The following is a 26,841-nucleotide window of genomic DNA, read 5'->3' as shown; positions in this document are numbered from 1 at the left end:
TTAAAATGTTTGTTATAAAAATTAATTTTTTTTCATTTAATTATAAAGTTTTGAGATTATTTCTGACAGAAAAATATCTCTGAAAATTCCGTGGTAGGTAATCTAAAAAGGCAAGGAAAGAACAAGTTTTTGTCATTAATGACAACAACGTCGAAAGTGTCAAACTAACAAAATGCACAATATTGACACAGATAACAGTAGAAAATATTCATTGAATTAAAACTAAAAGTCGAATACTAACCATTTCCAAATAATTCAGAAATGATTGATAAAGGATCTCATTCAAATAATCCATTAGAACAATTTGTTTTATTGGCAAAATCTGCCAAAGGGGCAGCTTGTAATGAACTGATTAAACAAGTTCTGGAATCTCCTGGAGTTTATGTATTTGGAGAATTGTTAGATATGCCGAACATAACTGAAGTAGGTGAGTGATTTAATGTAGAATATATCTATATTATCAGTTGATTTCAGCTTAAGAATGGTCCCGAAGTGAAAGTATACAACACACTCAATTTGTTTGCTTATGGCACCTACAGTCATTATCTTGCAAATCCCTCAGATTATTTAGAACTAACATCACTTCAAAGAAAAAAACTTCAACATCTAAGTCTAGTCACATTAGCTACAAAATCAAAGGTGATTTGAAAGATTTATTTATTTCGAGGTATTTATGTTTGTCTTTTAGTGTTTACCATATGATGTTCTTCTGAAGGAACTGGATATGACTAACGTGAGAGACCTGGAGGACTTGATAATTGAAGGAATATATGCAGGTATGTTTTCATAAGTTCATAAGCAGTTGGGATTAGAATTAAATTAAATTGATTGCCTAGTTTTTAACTCCTTGTCGTTTTATTCATTGAATCTTGTAGCATCTCCCAAACAAGGTATCAGGTACTTAAAGTTTCATTTGTCAAAACTGTTGGACAGGGTTATCTACTACTTTAATTTATTATGTCTGCACCTCAAGGGCGTAGATATTTTTTTTTCTTGGGGGGGGAGGTAATCGAAAAATTTTTTTTGACGACAACTTTCATCCCAATCTGTAATGTGAGAAAAATAAGTTTGATAAATTACTCGAAATATTTTTTTTTATTACCAATTTGGTTGTTCATACCTTATACTGGGTGTTCCTCATTTAGAGTTACGGAGGAAAATGACAGATTACTTGGATAATTTTAAGAATGAAAAGACCCATGAATATGAACCCGCAAACGATTTGTTTTCGAGATACAGAGTGTTTCCAGTGTGTTCTATTTTTAGTGATGCTAACATCAGTTCATCAAATCTTTAATAATTTTCGCTACAGAGTGGGAATATAATTACCAAAACATAAAATTGATTCATTCAATACAGCTCACTAGCTGGGTCTTTAATTCTTTTGGATATTCCTTGAGGATTACTAGAGAGCTTTTTGAAATTTTTTTCTCAAAATCGATAGCAGATACGACAAAACTATAACAAACCAAAAAGTGTAGTACTGGGTCAGAGTATCTGTTTACATTTTTCTAAACTACCAGTGGTTCACCAAAAAATTGTTCTGGAGGACAGAAGCAGGCACCCTTCCTAAATTGGAATATCTATTACCAATTCAAATTGAATATCTTGTGAAGGAATGGTTTAATGAAAAAAAACTTGAACTTCAACACCTGTACGTATCTCAAAAACAAAGTGTTTGGGGACTTATGTTATAGGACTTTTTTTTTTTAATGATTTTCTGTGATTGTCAATTGAACCTCCAATTTAGGAACACAGTTTATTCAAAATATAATAAGTACAAGTTCAAATTAAACTCAGAAAAATAAACTGTGAGTTATCTCTAGAATAACTGTTTACAGCTATAAAATAGTGTAGATATAGTCAATTCAAAACTGTTGTCACCACAAGTAAATTGCCATTTGAATGACACACAAATTGTACAACACATCCCAGACTATTTTTCTATGTGAATTACTCAGTTCAGTTCTTTATCACTACAGCATTGAAATTTTGTGCTTCCTTATGTTACTTCCCTAGTTGGAACATAGGCTTATGATCTTCCAATCAGAACAGATGGTGTGGTTCAATGAGTTTTGTCAAACAGGCCAACATGTTATGAGATTCCTTGAACTACCAATGTATTCATACAACCAAATAAGAAAAAGTTTCTAAACTCCAGAAATAAATATGAGGAAAGTACAGGAAATAATCCGGGAGAAAATCCAGAAAAATAATCCAATAAAAAAAAGATACTAGTTGAACAACTCTTTATTGTGGGTTTTATATTTATTCATTTTCAAGAAAAATTGACTCCACACAAGAGAAATTGAGTCAGGAACAGAAAATAAAGAATAAATATTCTTCAACAAATACGAACGGACATATGGCAACACATTAATATACAGATTTTAACAAATTTTCTTCATTTAGAATTCTTCTCAATGAAATGATAAACCAGTAAATGAATATGTCATGTTAAATGCTACACCTTGGACTCACTTGTTGACACATTTTGAAAATAACTGATTCAAAGTAACACACTTAACTTTGATTTTTATAATTATTCAGACTTTGAATTGTGAACATTACAATTTAGTGTCCTTTATCTTAGTAACTTTATCTATTTAGTCAAGAAGTTTAAAAATTTATTGAAATACTATGTTTCAGATATCATTCATGGTAAACTAGACCAAAAAAATTCCCAATTTGAAGTTGATTTTGCTATTGGCCGTGATATTCAAGCAGGGGACATAAACGTAATTGTAAACTGCTTGAGGGATTGGTGCAATGCATGTGAAGGAGTTTTGAGTTGTGTGGAGACTCAAATTCAAAGGGCTAATGAAGAGAAAAATAAAAATATTCAAAGAAAGTCTGATATTGAGCAAGAAGTAAAATTTTAAGAAAAAAAATAGGTAGATTGTAGTTCAATTATATATATTTGATTTCAGATTGTTAACATCAAGAAAACATTGAAGACTCAACTGTCTGATAGACCAGATGGAGTGGATGATTCAATGAGCTCAGATAATAGAGATGCAACTGCAACTGATAAAGGGAAGAAGACGATGAAAATCAAAGGTAAACATGGCAGTAAATTTTGGCAAAGATCATAAAAATTATCCCAAAAAGTATTTGTTTTTCTACTTATACAGAAAGCTCTCAAAGGTTTGTTAAATTGTTATCATTTGAAATTCATATTGTTAAAACCCTTCCAGTTATCCTATGGGCACAGCAAAGTAGGTAGACTATCATAGAGCATCAATTTCTTTTTTTAATAGCAGAATACCTTTTTCTGAATACTCAATGCATTTTACTTCCAGTACTCTGAATTTGTTCAGAAATATTAAATTGGAAAAAACGGGAAGATTAATATTTTTTCATCTATTAGCTATGCTTATGAGGAATATGTATATTGATTTTGAATTATTAAAACATTTGAGAAATAATTGTTGCTTTTTAATGCCTAGCACACGATTTTTACTGGCGAAAGCCAGAACAGGTAAGTTGTCAGTCCAATCTAATTTTAGAAACTGTTTTGACATGCCCAATTCTGTAAATTCTTTCCTTTTGGAACTCCTTCTTTAATATTATCAAAATTGAAAAGATTCTAAAATCTTCAGAGGAATTTTTGCTGACTTCTTCAATAAGAATTATTCTTTGTAATTGAATTTTCTAATACAATCTTCAGGAACCAAGGAAGGATATTTTGATGGAAAATTTCAAAATATTCAATAACAATAATTTATTTATACAGTCATTGATGAGTGCTATATTAATAATAATTGGATATTTCACATCTTGAAAAATATAATAAAAAAATCTAAATTCATTCCATCACATAAATAGACAACACAGCTAATAAATTTGGTAATACATACATATTATAATACAGATACATATTAAGTATGCACACACAATTTCAGGAAAATGTTGGATATATTTTCTCAATATCCACAAGAGTTTCATTTAATGCTAATTGAGCAGTTTATAGAAATTAATGTTCTCTTCATTGAAGAAAAGTTATAATGAGTGACTAAGGAAGTATGATTGAAAGAAGTTGGAATATTTAAATGAAAATGCCAATTTTACAAATTGAAGCCCCTTCAAGAAAACAATCGAAGATGAACTGCAGAGATATAAATTCCAAAATACATAATCATTTTTTAATTCCCTTGAAACGGCTTTAACATAAAATGTGAAATTTGCATTTCCAATTGAATATTACAACTTACCTCATTTCAAATATAAAAAAACAATTATTACAGTAAAATTTTTCATTTTCAGGTCTCAAAATACTTCGCTGAGGCAACTTCATCCGACTGGGCTCTTCATCGATTGAAGTTATCTCTTGTGAATAGCTGATGATTTACTCATTATTCAACTAAATTTATTTTTCTCAATAAATACTGCTTATATGAATATGGTTTATTATATTTGAAACCTAAGTTATTCTTTGACACAAATGTTATCATATTCGTCCCAAATGCAATATTCATGTATGTATATGTTTAATTCATATTTAGTCTTATACTATCAATTGTAACAGATGCTACATATATTCTTGGACCCCAATGTTCTGTACTGTGTCTTGGCAGAAATAATTAACTGTCATTGTCCCCCTGAAATTTCAAAATTTGTTATATATGCATTCATATTATTCTCCTCTGTTTTTTAAATTGGATAGTTGATAGAACTAAAAGTTTAAAAATGAGAGACAGCAAAAATTTTTTTGACATTAATATTATGAACCAAATTTTCTTATTGATACTAAAATCCCGAAAGAACACAGTAATAATGAGGGAGCCTATATATGAGAACAACCCCTGTCAAAAGTTTCACATTTGTCAGAATTGATGAAATAATGTTAAATTTCTTTTGTCCTGTAGATTATTAAATGCGATAGGGAAGGATTGAAGCAATTATAATAGGCTTCCATTGAGATGATATAATGACATGAAAATATATATTTTGCAAGTTTATTGAAGAGACTAATGTGCATAATATTGAAATAAATTGAATTGAATAATTTCTAGGAGGGCTTTGGATAGAAATACAGACAATAGTATCAATATTTTTCCTTTATATAAAAGATAAAATTTTAGTGAGGTAAGGTTTATACTTACCTATTTTAAACTTCGAGATCTTGTGATAGGTTCCTGCTATAAAGGAAATCCTTCAATTTGTCCTTCTGGTGGGTATACCATGGAACCATTTTCTACACTGAAATTGTTATTGACTTTCACGTTGTGGAGTTCTATCTTCTCCAACAATTTCATTGCAGACAATGGGTCAGTTTGGCACCAATTATTTTTCAATTCCGGTTTAGGTTTGGAATAATCTGTTCCACTATCTATAGGGAAATAATTAGTTAATTCATATAAAACGATAATGGAATCTATATATTAAAGAGAGAATAGAGATGGAAGATTTTTTTATAATTATTCAGATCACATTAATTTATTAGACGAAATTTGAATGATGCGATCAAAAACACGAAATATTTTTGAATTATTAAAAATCGTTATGGTTTTCAATGGGCGAATATTTGGTAATACAATGGGTAAATGTAAAATAAACATTTACTTGTGTTTCCACATTCCTATAATTTCATAAGTTTTTCGAGAAAAAATGCACAAAGTTTGCATATAGAAGGTGGGGACATACATTAAAAATTTCTGCTTTCTGAGAAGCTTTCTTTCAATACCACTGAAAATTTCTTAGCGAAGGGATAAGAGGGTGAAAAACACCATCTTACCTGTTTTTCTCGAATTTTCACATGAAGGACGTACTTCATCCACTATCAAGATGAGACTTATTTTTGTAAAAATTTCTGCTTTTTGATAAGCTTTCTTCTGATACCACTAAAAATTCCTTTGCGAGGGGATGAGAGGGTGAAAAACAACCTTGAACCTGTTTTTATAGCATTTTCACATGAAGGACTTACACTATCAAGATGGACTTTTTGTAATATTTCAGTTTTTTGATAAGCTTTCTCCTGAGACCAATCTAAGGCTCTTAGCGAGGGGATGAGGGGGTGAAAAACACCCTCGAACCTGATTTCTATCGAATTTTCACATGAAGGGCTTCCACTATCAAAATGGGACTTCTCGGAAAATGTTCGATTTTTGATAAGCTTTCCTACAATACCACAGAAAATTTCTATGTGAGAGGATCAGGGTGTGAAAAACAACCTCGACCCTATTTTTTCTCGAGTTTTTACATGAAGGACTTCCACTATCAAGATTTTTGAAAAGCTTTCCTTCAATATACCACTGAAAATTTCTCAGCGAGGGGATGATAGGGTGAAAAACACCCTCGCACTAGTTTTTCTCGAATATTCACATGAAAGGTCTCCACTATCAAGATGGGACTTTTTGTAAAATTTCTGCTTTTCGATAGGCTTTCTTCCGATACGAATCTGAATCTCTTAGCGAGGGGATGAGGGGCTTTATAAATACCCTTGAACCTGTTTTTCACGAATTTTCACATGAAGGACTTCACTATCACGATTGGACTTTCTGTAAAATGTCTACTTTTTGATAAACTTTCTTCCAATACCACTGAAAATTTCTTAACGAAGGGATGAGGGAGTGAAAAACACCTTCAAATTTGTTTTTCTCGAATTTTCACATAGAGGACTTCCACTATCTAGATGGGACTCTGTAGAATTTATACTTTTTAGAAAGTGTCCTTCTAAAATCTCCTTTCTAAATCTTTTAGCGAGGGGATGAGTGGTTGAAAAACACCATCGAACCAGTTTTTCTCGAATTTCGACAAGAAGGATTTGCACAATAAAGATGAAGCTCTTTGTAATTTTTTTTATAAGTTTTCTTCTGATACTAATCTGAATTTTTCACTACACTACTTCTTTTAACACTAAATTGTTTTGGGAACAAACCATCGTTAACAATGATAATGTTGATTTATTTGCAGAATCTTGTTAACTTTTTTGTGTGCGGAGTTTCCACCTTCAAAAAATCTAATTTTTTCATGAGAAGTTCGTTATTTGCTACGAAATAATCATTATTTTTCATTAATATGAGATTTGTACTTTTCACGTCAATTAATATTTCGTTTATCAGTCTGCATCCTCAGTAACTCACTTTCGAAATTAATCTCTGTATTTGCCGTTGAAGATTTTTCCATACTCGATGTGTGAACACAAGTTGCTGCAGATTTTTATGGATTCATCCCAGCATGATTTATGCAACATTGCATTACACTTGATACAGTTTATCGTGTCCACCACTTTCTTGTTACAAAGATTGCACAAATTGTGGCAATAATACGTTCCCATAACGTATTTTTGTTGAAATTACATTCTTACCTCGTTCCACGTTTTTTTCAAGAACTTACTGAAAGATTTAAGGATAACAGATACTTTGGGTGTGTTCATAAAAAAAAATTGAGGTAATTTTTGAATGCACGAGATAGATATGAGATCCATCATCTGGTTGAGAGATTAATGTTTTACGTTTGGAATTTGCAATCTGTATTCAAACTTTTTTGGCGTTGTATATTGTTTGGGAAGTGATGAACGCAGCAACGTACTAATATATTTTTTCAAGACATTTTTAGCCACAGAGACAGTCTCTAATTTTGCGGTTTCATTCAACTTTAGTTGAGTTATGTTACTCGAGGAAAATGCTCTTTCACTTAAAAACTTTTTAGGAAATTATGAAAGTGTAAAGTATAGTACCTATAGTATTTTCTAATTTTTGGCGAATAAATTATATCACATGACCATTCAAATGGAAAAGTTTGTCAGTAAGCTGATAAATGATAAATCACCCTGTGTAATAGAAGATTTGCAGTTTTGGTCAACCCATTCTGTTTCTTCCACCGTGTATGAACCTCGTGTCGTTTCAAGAATGAAGTGGCAAAATGAAAAAAAATAGATGAATGAGGACATTTTTAATCCATTGACATCGAAAAAACGATAACGACGAAAAAAGATGTCACAAAATGACGGAAGCACCGGGGCTCGAATTTTTTCATATCATATACCAAATAATTTAAAGACACGAATGAAACTTCAGGAGCCATTCATTTCCTTATAAACGAAATCTGACATATGTTCTCATAATGTTTTTTTGTTGATATTGAATGATGTTTCCTACGACAAAGTTTGTCATTAAGCTAATAAATCACCCTGTATAAGTACATGCGTAATGAAAATGAAAGAACTGTCATTTTAATTAATGAGATATAAGCATAATTGGGACATTTTCATTCCATTGATTCTTCAATCGATACATTTAGTAGAAATCCATATCAATTAACGACGAAAAAGAAATGTCACAAAATGACGGAAGCGCCGGGGCTCCAATTTTTCATATCATACTAACTAATATCAAGAGACACGAATGAAACTTCGGGAGCCATTCATTTCCTTATAATCGAGATCGGACATATGCTCTCATAATGTATTTTTGTTGAAATTGAATGATGTTTCCTACGACAAAGTTTGTCGTTGAGCTAATAAATCACCCTGTATAGGTACATGCGTAATGAAAATGAAAGAACTGTCATTTTCATTAATGAGATATAAGCATAATAAGGACATTTCTAGTCCATTGATTCTTCAATTGATACATTTAGTAGAAATCCATATCAATTAACGACGAAAAAGAAATGTCACAAAATGACGGAAGCACAGGGGATCGAATTTTTTCATATCACACTAACTAATTTCAAGAGACACGAATGTAACTTTTGGAGCCATTCATTTCCTTATAATCGAAATCGGACATATGTTCCCATACTGTTGTTTAGTTACAATTAAATGATGTTCCATATGATTAAGTTTGTCGTTGAGCTAATAAATCACCCTGTATAGGTACATGCATAATAAAAATGAAAGAACTGTCATTTTAATTAATGAGATATAAGTATAATGAGGATATTTCTATTCCATCGATTCTTCAATCGATACATTCAGTAGAACTCCATATCAATTAACGACGAAAAAGAAGATGTCACAAAATGATGGAAGCGCCAGGTCTCGAATTTTTTCATATCATACTAACTAATATCAAGAGACACGAATGTAACTTTTGGAGCCATTCATTTCCTTATAATCGAAATCGGACATAAGTTCCCATAATGTTTTTTTGTTAAAATTGAATGATGTTTCATAATATGACAAAGTTTGTCGTTGAGCTAATAAATCACCCTGTATAGGTAAATGCGTAATAAAAATGAAAGAACTGTCATTTTAATTAATGATATATAAGCATAATGAGGATATTTCTAGTCCATTGATTCTTCAATCGATGCATTTAGTAGAAATCCATATCAATTAACGACGAAAAAGAAATGTCACAAAATGACGGAAGCACAGGGGCTCGAATTTTTTCATATCATACTAACTAATTTCAAGAGACACGAATGTAACTTTTGGAGCCATTCATTTCCTTATAATCGAAATCGGACATATGTTCCCATAATGTTTATTAGTTACAATTAAATGATGTTTCACATGATTAAGTTTGTCGTTGAGCTAATAAATCACCCTGTATAGGTACATGCATAATAAAAATGAAAGAACTGTCATTTTAATTAATGATATATAAGCATAATGAGGACATTTCTAGTCCATTGATTCTTCAATCGATACATTTAGTAGAAATAAACGACGAAAAAGAAGATGTCACAAAATGATGGAAGCGCCGGGGCTCGAATTTTTCATATCATACTAACTAATATCAAGAGACACGAATGTAACTTTTGAAGCCATTCATTTCCTTATAATCGAAATCGGACATAAGTTTCCATAATGTTTTTTTGTTAAAATTGAATGATGTTTCATAATATGACAAAGTTTGTCGTTCAGCTAATAAATCACCCTGTATAGGTACATGCGTAATAAAAATGAAAAAACTGTCATTTTAATTAATGATATATAAGCATAATGAGGACATTTCTAGTCCATTGATTCTTCAATCGATACATTTAGTAGAAATCCATATCAATTAACGACGAAAAAGAAATGTCACAAAATGACGGAAGCGCCGGTGCTCCAATTTTTCATATCATACTAACTAATATCAAGAGACACGAATGAAACTTCGGGAGCCATTCATTTCCTTATAATCGAAATCGGACATAAGTTTCCATAATGTTTTTTTGTTAAAATTGAATGATGTTTCATAATATGACAAAGTTTGTCGTTCAGCTAATAAATCACCCTGTATAGGTACATGCGTAATAAAAATGAAAAAACTGTCATTTTAATTAATGATATATAAGCATAATGAGGATATTTCTAGTCCATTGATTCTTCAATCGATGCATTTAGTAGAAATCCATATCAATTAACGACGAAAAAGAAATGTCACAAAATGACGGAAGCACAGGGGCCCGAATTTTTTCATATTATACCAAATAATATCATGAGGCATGAATAAAACTTTTGGAGCAATTTTTTTCCTTATAAGTTTGGGTTTGTCCTGCCATATCCTTTGCCACAATTCGAGTTCATTTCTAATGTTTGAATTATAAAACTTGGAAAAAGTGTCACAAGCATTGGAAATGGAATTAATTTGTCTTGCATTTGAGCAGGGTGTGGTCTTCTTAATGTATACGCTGACGTGTTTTCTTCAGGAAACCTTCTGATGATGGAATCCAAGTAAGAAATAATTATAGACCTTCTCTAGTACTCAGATGGGCTAGTAACTGGTTGGCGGCTCCTGTGAATTTGTCTTTCGACAGTCCGGGCAGTGCCTCTAATTATTTTTCTAGTCCAAGCTTCTTTCCCAGATATCATCGAATCCAAGGCAAACGCACTTTTCTGGATTGAGTTCTTTGGACACTAACTGATCAATTGCCTTTGTGATATACTTCACGTCCAGACCTTCTGATTCGACAAAACCAACAAAATCTTCTCGTACTCTGTTCCACTTTGCATTAAAATATAATTGGAATATAATTCCAATAGATTCTATTTGTTCTTTTTCTGAAATATCTGCCGTTTTATCTGCAAATATGCTATATGCTCTTCCCCTTTCACTTTATCTAAAATATCCGTTTTCAGCACTTCGCCACACTAATGATCCTACTATTTTACTAATATTAAGGCTTTCATTTTGGATATCAACTGATCGGTAGCTCGAATTTTATTACCGCCACCAATTAGGTACGCGTCCTATAAAAATACTTCCTCTAAAGCCGACGATGTTGTCGACGGATGCTGGGATTGCTCGATCATAAAAAATATGCAATTATGATACTTGAAAAATTCCGAAGCAACAGAAACACCTGGCTTAAAAATTTCCGAATGAGTAAAAGATTTCTTAAACATCAATCTGTGTTATCATAATTCCCGATTCAAATCAATCATCAATCAATATCGGTATTTTATGAATATGGGGTGCAAACTGCAGTTATTGCCTCTTCAATTTCTTTAAGGTTTTGAAAAAAGAGCGGGTAAAAACTCAATGGTTCATAAGTTAATGGAATTCTTATGAAAAAAAATGGTGGAGATGAAGTCCCACATTTTTTTCAATTTTTCGGCAGAAAAAGCTTACAGCTTTTCTGGAAAAATGTTTTTCTTTTAAGATTCTGCGAATACGTAGTATTATAAAACTGTTTGCGGTTTGGACCAAAAATGTACAGGGTGTTCATAAGAAGATCATGAACTTGGGCTACTCAAATTCATCAAAACTTAAGATTTTAAAATTAGAACCTATATTTTTCATTATTTCAGTCGATTCTACGTACGAAAATAGTGGGATTACTTAAGCAAACCTCATACCTAAAATGAATACTTTAAGAGTTATCGAGGAAGAACCATAAATGAGGAAGAACCATAAATGAGGAAAAAAAGCCGCAAAATTTAAAATAATGTGAGACAAGAGATAAGAATCCCATTAACTCATGAATCGTTGAGTTTTTACCTAAGGAGCGGTTTATTGTTGAAATTGTCGCCAAAAAAGCTATCTAATGAGGCAATAATATACTGGGTGTGCCATTTGAAATGAAGAAGTTTGTTTCCGGTATAACCGGAAGTTGTAGAGATCTGAAAATATTTTAGGGAGAAAGATCATTGTCTCAAACCCCAATAATTAGTTTTCCATAAACGTCTAATAGGCCATCCCGGTGAATCACCCTGTATATCAGTATTCTGAAAATTACGGGCACCCAAAAATCCCGGGCTCGGACTAAATCACCTCCATCGACGGGCCTGGACCTAACTGTCAATGATGTTGAAGTTTAAAGTTCATCTTATCCTTTCTAGGTTCGAGTCAATCTTCAGAGAGTCAATCATAGAATAAAGTTCTAATTACTAGGACCAGGACTTCCAAAGAAAAAGAATATACAATTTTCGAATATCCAAGAAAATTTCATCTATTACATTAAGAATAATGAAAAAGGTTTTCCTTACCATCTCTTTCATCTAATTCAATAGGTCGTTGCATACATTTTTGGACTTGCTGCTTCGAGTCACAAGTAGCAGCAGTAACCATTAAATGGGCCATTATACTACCCCCATGTGACCCTGTTCCTGTACTCTTTGTGATAGCACTGTACCTCATAGGCATCATACTTTGTCTAACATTCCTTTCAGGCCTAATAAGTATGATGTAAAGCTTAAAAGAAATACAAATTAAATCTCATTCGTGTAATGAAATTATCGAAAGTCAAAATAACATTCTACTGTTTGTTATTTCATTTAGAAAATGAATATCCGATATTACAATTGATTAGGGACATCTTGTATAAATTCGTATTTTTGACTCTTTTTTTTCATATGCATTAAATAATGTATATTTCTCATATGAAACCCTATTTTAGAATTATCCATACATTCTGCATTTATATGATATTTGAATTGGATGTGGAAGATTAAATGAAAATTTTCCATCAACTTTAGGCAACATTAAAAATATCGTGTCCTAATGGTTTTATAATGTTTACAAGTGAAGGTAAGATTTTAATATATTTTTTGTCAATTTTCTGGGAATGAATGATAAAAATGAGTATTTGTAAGCAGTATTCAATTACCTTCGGAGTAAACAAACATGCTATAGTGACACTTGCAGATAGACTGATTGTAACAGACATACTAGTTATTCTCAGTGCGACGTGATTAGCTGTTCCAAAATATAGTGGAACAAAAGCTAACCAAATAACGCAAGTAGTGTACATGGTGAAACCTGGAACATATTTATCATTCAGTTAAAATTCGTTAGTGCATTAAGTTTCTTGAGGCGAAGAAAAATATCGTCTTACCGATATGTTTCGACTCATTGAAAGCTTCTGGAATTTTTCTTGTCAGAACAGCATACACAGTGCATATTACAATGAGAAAAATTGGATAGGCGAATGCTATCATATACGAAGCGTCTATGTCAGAAGAACATACTAATAGATTATCCTCCCTTGTTGGATAATGATAAATGGCTCTAGCAGGCGAAATGAGCATCCATAGAGCGTTGATGAAGACCTGTGAGTTTAACAAATTATGGAAATGATCTGAAAGGCATTTGGTCATTTATTTACTTGTATAGAAACGAGTCCACTGCAAATCAGAAGTTGTGATCTTGGAGAAATGAAGCTTGGCCTTCTTGCCGAACGTTTACCAGCATTGAAGATTCTATAAATTCTATTGGTTTTAGTAAAGAGCGCTGCATAAACAACGGTGAAGCAGAAACCAGCACCAAACCTGAAAAAAATCGATTAACTGTACTTGTTTCGTCGAAGATGATTTCAATATTCACTTCATATAATGTGGTTGTATGTAAAAATCTTTAAAAAATAAGATAAATGGCTAGGTAAGGAAATCGTGTAACATAGAAATGTTGCTCCAACACACTATTATTTTTCTGTAAGACGTTACCTATATAAGGAAGATCGAGGCTGAATAAAATAATCAGATCGGTCCCAAGACCTCTTTCTCTTCTATTTTATTCTGAGGAAATATGTACTCAGATTACGCTACAGCACCTCACAATACCCATCGGAATTTTCAGACCAAATTGAAGAATGTAGGAAATTTCGGCTGGCAAATTTGTACGAGACATGATTGCATAGGTATATTATTATACAATTCAATCTTCTTCAATTGAATTGGAAACCATAATTTCATAATTTTTTTTTTATATTTCTGAACCTCTCTAGATGCAAATATATAGAGGGTCATAGGTCAATTTCAGTAAGCAAATTTTGTCCCCAACATGAACTATCAAATTCGACATGAAAAGCGCGGAAATGAAAACATATCAGTGATACGATATTTCACTTAATTCGCGAGTTTCTCCATAGAGAACACACTTTTTATGTCCCATAGTGAATCAACGTTTCATATCAACTCAAAATATACTGAAATAAATGCCTTAATATATCAGAAATTCAGAAAACAACCTTCAAGCGCGCCAAACGACCTGAAACAAACGATAACACTAGAAGACTAAAAGTTGCCAAAACTTGGATTTCAGCAGGCAGATACAGAAAATGATAAATATGAAATGAAATGAAATTTTCCGATGTCCCCCTGAAAACTTTCAGGGGGATCCAGATATTTTGATTTTGATTTCAAGGCTGAGTAGATTTTTTAAATGGGTAATATACATTTTTGCAAAACATTACGAATATCTCCTTATGAATCTAAAAACATTTCTTCTCCTTCGTTTTTCCATAAAATGAATTTTTGAATGAATGAAGATATGATATGTTTCATATTCATCATAGTCATGATCAAAGTTATTTTCCATAGAATCACTTGCTTTTGTATTCCATTTGAATATATTCAAAAATACAAGTTGTTTTCTTAATTTTTCTCCAACCGCACACATGTGGGACAGCGCGATAATAAAATCTCACAAGAGTTGAATGTAGAACCGGAAAAAGTTCTTGCTCGTGAGTGAGAGCCATACGGCTCACCGTGTGAAAGGATTGCATGTATGAGCGAAAAACGCTCTCGCTCCTGAGCGAGAGTAGTGCGGCTCACCGTGTGAAAGGAGCCTAATCAGTATCTTGGTTATCCCAAGAAGTAGTGGTAATGTATTTTGAGATTAACAATTGGTTAGAACATGTTTTTTACTCACCTTTGAATACCACATATAATGTCTGTAGGTTTAATGACCAGAGCGTATGTAATACCATAACACAAAAGTATGCCAGCAAGTAACACGTAACTGAGTTCTCTTCCCGATGCCCTCACAACTGGCGTTTCACTATGTTTGATAAAAGCACCTAATACGAATATAGTTGTTAGAATTCCTATGGATGAAAAAGACATAGCTCCTATTGCCCAACCGCTATCATGTCTTAAGTATTCTTCGGGTATATCGATGCATCTTATGTGGTTCATATCTGGAACTGTTCCTTGAGGACATACGCGACACTGGGTTGGATCCGTTGGGTGTCTTATCTATGACAAATAACAGAATAATGAAAATTCTTGAAATACAGTCGATATAATATTAATGATGAATAATATTTAAAAAAAAATTGTTAAACTACATTATAGTTGAAAAATGTTTATAAGGGTTATTTTTCATCTTATGAATGATAATATGTATATCCAATTGATGTTGAAAATTTTACTACTTGATATATGATCCTTTAAATGTACTATTTGATAACAAAGCTTTTAAAAATTAAATATATGGAATAATATCGAATATTTCCCTCCTGTCAAAAATTCTATGTAAATGGAGAACAATTATAATATATAATGATAATAATAAATTGCCCTTATTAAAGAAAAGAAAAATACATATCAAGAGGCAAAGTTTAGCATAGCTCCTTTTACTCAACCTTTCAACTCTTTAAAAAAGAAAAAAAAAGAAAAATTTGTAAAAACAAAAAAAAGTACAATTCTTGAGAATAATTCTATAACTGAACATAAAATTATATTGTTGAAAACATCAGGAAAAAAAATATTCATATTACATTATGCAAACTTATCCACACTGCAATTAATAGTAATAATGTTTATTTCATGAGTAATCTACATTCAAAACAAAATACAGTAATTTTTTAAATTTCGTTTCAAGAACATCTCTGAGCGTGTCTTGTAACTTGAAGGAACTGAGTTATAAACAGTGACTGCGTTGTAAGTGAAACTTCGACTCGAAACGGAAAGACGGAATCTTGGCAAATCTAGGGTATGAGAATGGCGTATACGACGTTCATGCAAACCTTGAATAATCAACAAAAACACAGAAAATTGAGAGTAACTTTCAATAATTCCGTCTTGAATCATAATTTTGCCCCCAAATATCTTGGAGTTAAACTTGATTCTTCTTTGAATTTCAAGGTTCACTTAGAAAATTTGCGTTTGAAATTAAAGTCGAGGAATAATATCCTCCAAAAATTAGCAGGATCTTCATGGGGTGCTGATGCCAACACTCTTCGTACAGCAGCTTTGGCCTTGGTTTTTTCTGCTGCTGAATACTGTTGTTCTGTTTGGTTTAATAGTGCTCATGTTCATAAAATTGATGCACAGCTTAATGTTTCTATGAGAATTATTAGTGGGACTATTAGATCTACTCCTTTAGTTTGGTTACCGGTGCTATCACATATAGTTCCACCTCATATTCGTAGACAGGTTGCAGTCAAGAAATCTTGGGATAAATTTCATTTCTATCCGAACTCATTTCCTATTTTATCCTATTTCCCAGATTCTAGAACTGCTAGATTGAAATCACGCAAACCTTTATGGACTAACACCTTCCTTGAATTCAATGAAAGCGACAAGGAAATTTGGCGTTCGGGATGGACTTCTTCTAACGTTTTCAACAAAAGTCTTATTGTTGATCCCTCAGAAAAAGTTCTAGGTTTCAATCTTCCTAGGAAAATTTGGTGTATTTTGAATAGACTTAGAACTGGTCATGGTCGTTGTAATAGTACCCTCTTCAAATGGCGTTCTATTGATAGCCCACTATGTGAGTGTGGTGTAGAAGAGACCATTGACCACTTGGTGAATGATTGTCCGATTTATAAATTTCATGATGGTTTCCAAGCTATCCATTCAGTTTCAGATTCTTTTTTAGAATGGGTAGTTAACTTCAAATCGATATAATGAAAACTAATATTTAGTACTCCTTTCTGCTTCTTTTCTTTTTGTTTTAGGATCCAATTGGAAATTATAGAGTCGTCAACCGAAAAGAGAGGATAAAGGAAATTTTGTTTTGGTTGAAGAGGAAGTCCTTCAATATAAATTATGTCAGCTTATTCTGTAAACGTTTACACAAACCAGTCACTACAACGATACGGGGAGACAGAGTTTTTGCTGAGGTTTTTATCTGTTCTCTTGTATCATACGTTGAAATGTATGATGCCCCGTTACATTTCCTCTGCTAATACTGAGATTCATCGACACATATGCTTGATTGTTTGAAATTAATATTTTGTATTGCTCTTTATCAAAAGAATATATATATATATATATATATATATATATATGCAAACCTTCCCTGTACATGAGTTTCTTCTTAAGGTAGGGTGGAGCCGAGGTCGTAAGGACCCGATAAACCAGTGAGCTCAAATGGTACTTATACAAGTTACCACCCTGAGCCAACCAAGTTCATTTATTTTGGCTGATACTCGATCATATTTACGGAGGCCGAAAATAAATCTGCAGCAGTAATTTTGGATCAGCTATCGAAAATTACAGCGAATATTTCCCTCCTGTCAAAAATTCTATGTAAATGGAATGCAATTATCGAAAATTACAGCGAATATTTCCCTCCTGTCAAAAATTCTATGTATCTGGAGAACAATTATCGAAAATTACAGCGATAATTGCATTGTAGGAAGCGAAACTGCACTGCGATAATTGTTCTGTTCATAGAGGTATAGTTTCTATGCATCTTACACAAATCGAATCTATGGCAATTCCATTCTACATCAGTTTATTCGGGAAATATTCCCCCGAATTACACTCGTGCATCAAAATGACCTGATAATTTCGCATTCCAGCGTGTTTTCTTTGAAAAACTGCATTCGGTCATTTTCATTTTTGGAGAAAGAGCCCTCCACCTTCGGTGTCGGGCTCTTTCTCCAAAAATGAAAACGAACTCATGCAGTTTTCATGACAACACGCCGTCATGCAAAATTATCGGTAATTTTGATGCACTTGTGCAATTATTTACGACAATTGAGCTTTACTCTATAAATGAATTTCATATAGCATATCGTTCATTTTTTCATAATTTTTAATACTTAAATTTGAAGTTGATGTTTATACAGGGTGTCCCGGAAAAAATGCGACAAACGGATACCATGAATGAAGGTAATCATTGAGGATTCGTATCAAGAGGTTTCAATCGCTTGAGTGCCTTCGTTTGAGATATACTCGGTGATGTTCATCTCATGAGTGAAATTTCACAGTCCAATAACTCTTCAACTAATCCACCGAATAATTTCAAATTTTGAAGTTTTTCACCCTTTACTATAGTCTTCCTTCAATATTTCTGAAGTCGAGTATATCAAATCCGGACTAGAAAAATTTCAAACTTTTTCTATTTTCGTGAATATTGGATCACACTGTACGTGAACATTATAATTTTGTTCCGTTTTCGTAACCACAAAGAATTAATTCAATATAAAAATTCCAAATCTCGGCTTGGCACAGATACAGGGTGATCAATAAACATTCCCTTATGAAAGAAATTCCATAGTTCAAGAAATCTCGAATTTATCAATAAAATTATTTTGAAAATTTATGGATTTACGGATGCCTTCCTACAATTAGATCCTATAACCTTGGGCATCCTAGTTTTTGTTCATATATAGTATTTGTTGCCTCAAACTTCTTCACCTATTTCCAAATGAAAGCAATGCTTGGCGCATCAATTAAGTAACGAAAACCTCTAATATTGGAGAACTTCCTTCAGGTTATAGTCTCATAATTGTCATTTTTGTGAAATTGACGTATTGGAAATAGATTTGACTAGGTTGAAATCCTTTCATCTAGACAAACCAATCAGTCTTCAGTTATTCAATAAAAAACCTGCAGTATTATGATCTTTTACAAAAAAAATAACGACCTATTGATGGTAATTGAAATGTCTTGACAGATTATTGATCTGACAGAATGAAGACCAATTCAATAAATTGCCGACATTTCGTTTATAACTGCAGACTATTTCAGGGCTCTGAAATGAACCTGATCGACAGTTACATTGCGTTAAAAATTTCAAAAATGATACTTGATGTTTGTATTTTTTAGCGTCATGTAACTGTCAATCCTGTTCTTTTCAAAACCATGAAAAATTTCATAATAATGAGTTAGCAATGAGCAGATCAATATTCTGTCAATACACTTCATTATAATTTTTATCTCAACTGGTTCAATGATGTGGGGAACCGTATAATCGCATTACGTTGACCTAGAGAATTCAGATTTTTCAAAATTTACCGAATAAGAATGGATCTAGCTGACTTTGTATTTACCTAATTTTAAATAAAATAGAAAAATATCTTACCTGGTACTGTGAACAGTTGAAGCAGTGCCAACAACAGCTTTCTCCCTCAACATATTTCTTTGCTTGACCCAAGTTACATGGCAGACTACATACAGATTCTGGCGGCTTAGGATCACCTAACTTGAACTGAATTTCTGCGAAGAACAAGTTAAATTGAAAACTTGTATTCACAAATTAAAAATATGGATTGAAAGTTATATTCAAAACTAGGTGTTCCCTTAATTTATAAAGTTCTTGGTGGATTTTGTATTTTTTTGAGATTAAAGTAATTACACTGCCATTTTTTCTTTGCGTTCAACATCGTTACGATAGCCAGGGTTTGTATTATCGCGAAATGGAAAATTTCCGAATATCCACATATTAGTGGAATCATGCGAAACTATTCATTTGTTTTTATATTAAATTTTTATCTGAAATGAGTTAAGTTAAGTTAGTAGCTGATATTCTTCAGCATTGGATAGTTCTGTCGAAGAATTTGTAGGGTGGTGTCCGGTCACGGTTCTTTAAATTGCCGAATTTAAAATAATGGAAAACCGAAGGAAATTCTAAGGCATAAAAATTCACATCGAAGAGGACCTGAAAAAACCAAGCGTAAAATAATGAAGAGTGTTTCAGAAAAATGATTCGAAGATGTATGGTAGCATTTTTGCCGTCATAAACGAGATGAAAATCGATATCTGAACTTCGGACTATATGTATATGTACATATTAGTAATATTTTGAATGACTATCGGAATGTGTGCTCGTGAAATGAACTCTGATATTTGGCTTGAAGAGGAAATTCATTCGATTCAGTTATTTGTTTGCAATACGTTTACGAGGGCAATCGAAAAAACTTTAATTTCATTGCTGGTTCATATGTTAAAATTCCTAGATGAGTTCAGAGATTATAATAATTTGAACACTATTATACAGTCAGTGACGGCTAGTGAGAGTAGATGGGAGCAGATGGAAGGCACATTAGAAAAAAATTAATATTATTATTGTGATAATCATTCCTATATATTTTATATTTACGGACATGTTTTTGAAGTTTACATTTACATTTACTTAGATCTGAAACAGGTCACTTTACTTTTTCAATAATTTATCCTCATAGGAATAACTCGTAAAATGTTGCTGATTCATAAAAAAAATTACATCAAAAGTAATTTTTATTTTTACTGCTCTTGTTATAGGAAGCTTAATTCTTCTTTGCTCATCAACAGTTGTAACTATAGAAATATTGAGGCCATTTTCTATTATTTATATCGATACGAACCATACGAAGCTCTCAAAAAATGGCACAGAAATCTAGTATTCCCAGTAGAAAAAACATAACTTTGGGTCATAGCTTCGTGACTAAAAACCCTGTTAAAAAGACGCCACTGATTGATTCTACGTGAAAAAATGACTTTATAATGTTTTTATTTTAGAGCTCTATCATCAGTATTAGCGGATATATAAATGTCTCTCGATATCGCAAATTTTCGAAAAAAAAAAAAGCTGGCTAAAAATGAATACTACTCTTGTTAGTTTCTCAGCAAAAGAGAACGAGAATGGGGTATCCGGTTTTGTCTATCTCTTCTATGATAGTTTAAAACTTGTAGTGCTAAAACATCGAAATTTGCCTACCCTGTAGTAATCAAGCCACAATTCACAAAAATATTTTCTAAAATTGGCTAGAGGTTCAAGAGAAAACGAACTACAAACTTCGAAGAGATTTTCTAGGTTCTCCCAATTTTGCCGGTGTGTATATACAGGGTGAGTAAATAGTGCTAGTGTAGTTCTTCATCTATGTTATATATCTATGCTTGATCATCGAATTTCGAGTTTTGGTTTCAACAAGGTGGTGCAACATAACACACAGTGCGTGACAACATCAATTTGCTGCGTGAAATATGAGGGCTGTAATTTTCGTGAAGTTCATGATGTTAACATTAGTCATTTATTGGCGATAAATAGCCGATATAATACGTAAAGTGATCGTATTCTGGACTTCTCGAATGCGCTTATGTTATCTCCTTTTAAATTTGTATAACTCTTTTTTCAATAATTTTACATAACAACACATGTATAAAATTCACGAAATAATATGTTTGAATTATTATACTCATTTGATAATGATAATGAAAATAATTATTTATTGATTTACAAATGTAAACAAATGTACACCAGATATTCGTCGATAAAATAAGGTTCCATATTCACTAGTACACTATGAATTTTTCCAATGAAAATCTTCAAATTACTCAATAACATTATTTGATTCGGTAGATGATTAAACAATTCCATAGAGGTATAATAAGCTACTTTTTCTGTATTAGAAAATCTGTGTATGGGATAATTATAATTTATCAGGTGTGTGAATAAGTCTTTCCCGTTTTTTGTAAGAGATGGCGCCACCAATACTGTGCGAGTATTTAATGGTTACATATGTCATAATCAAAGCTTATTCATCTGTCAACAATTCCACACTAACACATTAGTTGAAATTTTTTCGCATCATAAATTTTTGAAATCGTGAAAATGTCGAAATTTGAGCCGAGTCGACGTCATTTGCGGGAAGTTTCACTTTATTGGTTCAATTTGAAGAAATCTGCTGCCGAGGCGCATCGGTTGCTTCAGGAAGCTAATGGAGAAGGTTGTGTCGATGATTCAAGTGTTCGCGGATGGTTTCGACGCTTCAAAAGAGGCGATTTCGACGTGGAAGACAAGGAGCGTTCCGGGAGGCCGCAAATCTTTGAAGATCAAGAATTGGTGACTTTGCTTGATGAAGATTCGTGTCAAACGCAAGAAGAACCTGCTGAAGCATTGGGAGTTGACCGAACAACCATTTCCAAGCGTTTGAAAGCCATGGGAATGATCCAAAAGCAAGGAAATTGGGTGCCGTACGAACTGAAGCTGAGAGACGTCGAACGGCGTTTTTTCACTTGCGAACAGCTGCTTCAGCGACATAAAAGAAAGGGTTTTCTGCATCGTATCGTGACTGGCGATGAAAAGTGGATCCGTTACGATAATCCGAAGCGAAGAAAATCATGGAGACTACCCGGCCATGTATCATCATCGACGGCCAAGCCAAATATTCATGGCGCCAAGCTCATGCTCTGTATATGGTGGGACCAGCTATGTGTGGTTTACTATGAGCTTCTGAAACCGAATGAAAGGATCACAGGCGAGGTCTATCGACGACAATTGATGCGTTTGAGCCGCGCACTGCGAGAAAAACGGCCACAATACTCCGACAAAGTTATTTTGCAACATGACAATGCTCGCCCACATGTTGCACAGCCGGTGAAAACATACTTAGAAACGCTCAAATGGGAAGTCCTACCCCACCCGCCGTATAGTCCAGACATTGCTCCGTCTGATTACCATCTCTTCAGATCGATGACGCATGGCCTGGCTGACCAGCACTTCCATTCCTACGAGGAAGCCAAAAAATGGGTGGATGACTGGATAGAGGCCAAACCGGTCGAATTTTTTCGCAACGGGATTCGTATGTTGCCAGAAAGATGAGGAAAAGTTGTAGCTAGCGATGGCCAATACTTTCAATAATTCATTTGTAACCATTTTTTCACAATAAAGGCTCAAAATTTGAAAAAAAACGGGAAAGACTTATTCACACACCTTATACATTTCTTGTTTATATTTTTTCCCTGATCTATCGTTTTCAAATAAATGTTTGTTGTTGAAAAAAATTAATAAAATTCTTGAATAAATAAACCATAAACAGTTAGTATTCCATTTTTCTTAAGAATATTTCTGCAACTCTGATGCCTATAAGTTAACGAAAAAATATTACGTATTATTCTTTTCCTTATTAAAAATACTCTATTAAGGTTTGTGTATTCCCAAAAAAAATTACACAATATCTAACCCTAGATTCAAAATAAGCAAGATAAATAATCCTCATTGTTTGGCCTCACTCACTACATTAGATCTTGTTGTTTTGAAAATAATTATATTTGTTTTCTCATTATTGAGCTTTGAATTATGATATATTGATCAATCATTAATAGTTATTATTACTTGTTCTTCTCTAAAAAAGGTTTCCCTCAAGTTTTTAGATTTCACATGAGATTAAAAAAATCTACATAATTCGTCATTTCCACGTCTTCCATCAAAATTTCGTCTTCATCATTAACATGACTATGAAACTAACACAACTATGAAAAGTTCAGGCCCAGCAGTACCTACAATCCTGTGCTACTTTTTGTGTGATATGAACTAGTTCAGATGTGAAAGTTGTGATGTTTTCATATACTGTTTTCTGTTTTGTGAAAATGATCGACCTCAACATACTTTCACGGATACCGTAATTTTCCATTTTTTCTAATAAAATTTGATGATTTCAAGATCAAAAGCCTTTGAAAGGTTCAAAAAATCACAACTAATAATATTAGAATATGAATTTGATAAATCCCTCATGTAGATGTATATAGCTGGTATGTGAATTGAACGTCTTTATGACCAAAACAAGAAATTTGTAAGAATTTATGTTATTCGAAGAATATCAGTTGCTTGCTGTGCAGAGCTTATCTAACGGATGCTGAAATTCACGTTTATATTTTGATCAATGCCGAAGATTGCAATATTTGTTTGGAATCGCATCCTTATTCATGAAAATTTCTAAAATTTCATTTATAAAATTGCTGCACAAACCTGACATATTCAGATGAAGTTCGCCTTCCAGATATTCACCGACTCTTATCCAAGTGAATTTCCCAGGAGATACTTGTTTGAAGTGAATTATGTTATATCTGGCCGGTCCATCACCGTTGTTATCAAAATGAAAAAAGTCTCCGCTTAATCCTGAAAATACAAAATTCGTAAGTGCTGAAACTTAACGAAGAATAGGTACTGTCATTCATATATGTATTACAAAATAGCATTAGCTAAACACGTGAAACATGGTGATATTTAGTAATAATATGATAACAACTCTTGGAAAAAAATACATTATTGAACAGGGATTAGGAAAGAAAATAATGCAGTTAAAAAAAGCATTCGATATGATATGAACATCTTTGCTAGTGCTAGAGACGACGTCGAAGTTGTGTAATTCTTGGAGGAATGGCACTGCTTAGTAGCGTTGGACATAATCGGATATTTTCAATAATCGGTTATTCGATATCCGAGCATTTCAAAAATCGGATGTTTATTCGAATAAAAATCCTCGTATGCGATATGACCTTCAATTCGTTGAAAATGTTTAAATATCGTCGGCAATAGCCAAAAATTCCCGAATATGTTGCGCTAAGTAATAAACTACACATTTTATCACTTGGTAGACATTTGGATCATTCAGTCACCGGGAACAAAACATTACTCAGCTGAATATGCGTCTTCGGGAAATCACTCTGATGCCTGAGGTTTATGTCATTCATGAAATCTTTAAATTTTTTATTCCATTCACACCAATAATTAGGGAATACTTGAGTTTCTATTCCAAATTTATTTGAAACTGGAGTTGAAGTTTCATAAATTGTAAATGATATGCATTTAGCATGTCAGAGTAATCTCAACAAAATAAAAAATAATACAATTTCTGAATTGAAGTCAGGAAAGTACGAAGCCATCAATGAATAATAAGAAACTCTTATTCCTATAAAATAAAAGGGGATAGCTCTCATACATTTCAGTTCGAACGTTCCAACGAAAGTAATTTCATCTTGGAACGATTGATTATTTCCGATAATAAAAATGCGTCCTGGAGCCAAAAAGTCATTTGTTTGGAAAAACTTCAGCAAAGCTGATAATCCAGTGGCTGTGTTTCTATTTTGTGAAAAAATTTCCAAATATTTTGGAGGAACAACTAATCTTTCAGTTTCTACCATTCAACGCCGATAAATTCAAATAATATACTACACCTCAGTTTTAGTAAGGTGCTGCGAAATATTCCCAAAGAAAAAAGATCACCCACACACATATTCTTCGCTGATCAAGTCCAAGTTATTTTGTTATTCGTTATTCCTAAATCCTAATTCTTTCTTATTCCGATTATCACGATTTAATTTACGAGCACGAGAATCGTAAATTAAATAATCGGAAATGTACACGAGGATTCCTCGTCGAATACGAGTAGATACAGAATGAATTATGAATAACGGAATCAAACGAAGACTTTCGAAATTCGAGTCTCCACACTGAAGATAGAGTGCCTTGTATTTAGCGATGCGAACATTTCGATGCTCATATGTTACCGAGCATTTTGAAAATCGGTTAACCGAGTATTTCTATCCGAGGATGCCCATCACTACTGCTTAGTATATAATCCCAAATGTTTTACGCCGATGCCACTATGTGGATATGGAAGGTATGTATGGCAGGGATTACTGAGTTGTCAAACTCATGATTCAAGCAATGGCCTCGGGGTGAAACACCGCAATCCCCCGCATCAATGGCGCAGCCAGGATCTTGTTTTGGGGGGCCGAACATCGAACGAACTAGGCCGAACATCGAACTACTTGGCTGTAGATTGTCGGTTATATAAAAAATTCAAATATGAAAAATTCATCCTATAATTGGAAGGTTGAACTGAAGGTCGAAGTAAATACTACATTCAATAAAAGAAATAATAATTTTGAATATACAGATTCAGATAATAGCGCTATTGCATGTTTTGAATTGGGAATTCTCGATAGTTCCCTCTTCCAAATCTTGAATTCGCATTCAAAGGTTAGGTTGAGTTACGTTAGGTTAGGTTCCTACCTCTTCCGAGGTCAGCACCTGGTCGTGATGGGAGCTGATAGTAACTGCCTGCTGTGAAGTAGACAGTGAAACTAAGACTGACCAAAATATGTGGCGTGGTTAATCCCAGCCTGCTACATTCCACATACTTCAACAATTTCATGTTCCCCCAAACACAACATTCCTGCCAATACCTCGTCCACTCCTAAGAAAATCCTCTGTTCTCTACCCTTCTAAGCGACAGGTTCTAGCAGAACGAACAACACGAGAAGAGAAGCAGAGCAGCTAGCCGACTGGGTCCTTCTAATATGAGTTAGAGGCACAGAACCGACCAGACAGAGGCCGAAATGTCTCTAACCCCTGTGCGTCAATTTGAGTGCTCCTATTGAGTTTCATAGATCACAACAACTGTACGATCCCTCACATTACAGCTGCGTTCGACACTACTGCTCTTCTGCTTCAATATGAGATGCCCATATAGAAATATTGGTTAACAAAATACGGTATCACACCTCGTATCACACTATGTCATGCAGTCGTGCCTCAATATGCGGCCGGGCTAATTGACCATATTCACCGTCGCCATATTGTTGTGCGACAATACCAACTACCCAGTGTTCCCAACGGAGAAATATTGAGTTTACTAGAAAAATTCCACAATATAAAGTTTATAATTGTGGTTTATGTGTAATTCCCGGAGTACCTTTTCTGGCTGCTACGCCAGATAGGCTCGTTTGGGAAAATATTTCGC

The 26,841-nt window shown here is 33.2% G+C and overlaps 2 protein-coding genes across 4 annotated transcripts in view; one reads left to right on the top strand and one right to left on the bottom strand.

Moving 5' to 3' along the window:
- Positions 1–132: 132 nt before the first annotated feature.
- Positions 133–4,401, top strand: LOC123681207 (COP9 signalosome complex subunit 7b). 2 transcript variants are annotated; one of them, XM_045619460.1, is made up of 6 exons: positions 134–423; positions 475–639; positions 689–776; positions 2,650–2,870; positions 2,931–3,060; positions 4,267–4,401. In XM_045619460.1, exons 1-6 carry the CDS (start codon positions 262–264, stop codon positions 4,284–4,286), a joined length of 786 nt encoding a protein of 261 aa, XP_045475416.1. In that variant the 5' UTR covers positions 134–261; the 3' UTR covers positions 4,287–4,401. The 2 variants fall into 2 exon arrangements, with proteins under 2 accessions (XP_045475415.1, XP_045475416.1); XM_045619459.1 differs by lacking the exon at positions 4,267–4,401 and having other exon boundaries at positions 133–423; positions 2,931–3,428.
- LOC123681202 (metabotropic glutamate receptor 2-like) overlaps positions 3,708–26,841 on the bottom strand; it is a 393,937-nt gene continuing 370,803 nt past the window's right edge. For both annotated transcript variants that reach the window (XM_045619452.1, XM_045619454.1), the window contains 9 exons: positions 24,063–24,212; positions 19,419–19,552; positions 15,030–15,355; positions 13,486–13,648; positions 13,216–13,429; positions 12,988–13,139; positions 12,368–12,572; positions 5,106–5,332; positions 3,708–4,601 (listed from right to left, as the gene is read on the bottom strand). In XM_045619452.1, the coding sequence (XP_045475408.1) occupies positions 5,142–5,332; positions 12,368–12,572; positions 12,988–13,139; positions 13,216–13,429; positions 13,486–13,648; positions 15,030–15,355; positions 19,419–19,552; positions 24,063–24,212 (1,535 nt within the window). In that variant the 3' untranslated portion in view covers positions 3,708–4,601; positions 5,106–5,141. The remainder of the gene's footprint in view (positions 4,602–5,105; positions 5,333–12,367; positions 12,573–12,987; positions 13,140–13,215; positions 13,430–13,485; positions 13,649–15,029; positions 15,356–19,418; positions 19,553–24,062; positions 24,213–26,841) is intronic.

This window comes from Harmonia axyridis, chromosome 5 (genome assembly GCF_914767665.1).
Source record: "Harmonia axyridis chromosome 5, icHarAxyr1.1, whole genome shotgun sequence".
NCBI classification, from domain to species: Eukaryota; Metazoa; Arthropoda; class Insecta; order Coleoptera; family Coccinellidae; genus Harmonia; species Harmonia axyridis.
The sequence above is the reverse complement of the archived record's forward strand: the minus strand, read 5'-3'. Positions and strand labels throughout refer to the sequence as shown.

Coding starts and splice junctions, on each gene's coding strand:
- LOC123681207 (XM_045619459.1), top strand. CDS start 262: ATGATTGATAAAGGATCTCATTCAAATAATCCATTAGAACAATTTGTT. Junction 640..688: donor CATTAGCTACAAAATCAAAG/GTGATTTGAAAG, acceptor TTTGTCTTTTAG/TGTTTACCATATGATGTTCT. Junction 2,871..2,930: donor AGTCTGATATTGAGCAAGAA/GTAAAATTTTAA, acceptor ATTTGATTTCAG/ATTGTTAACATCAAGAAAAC.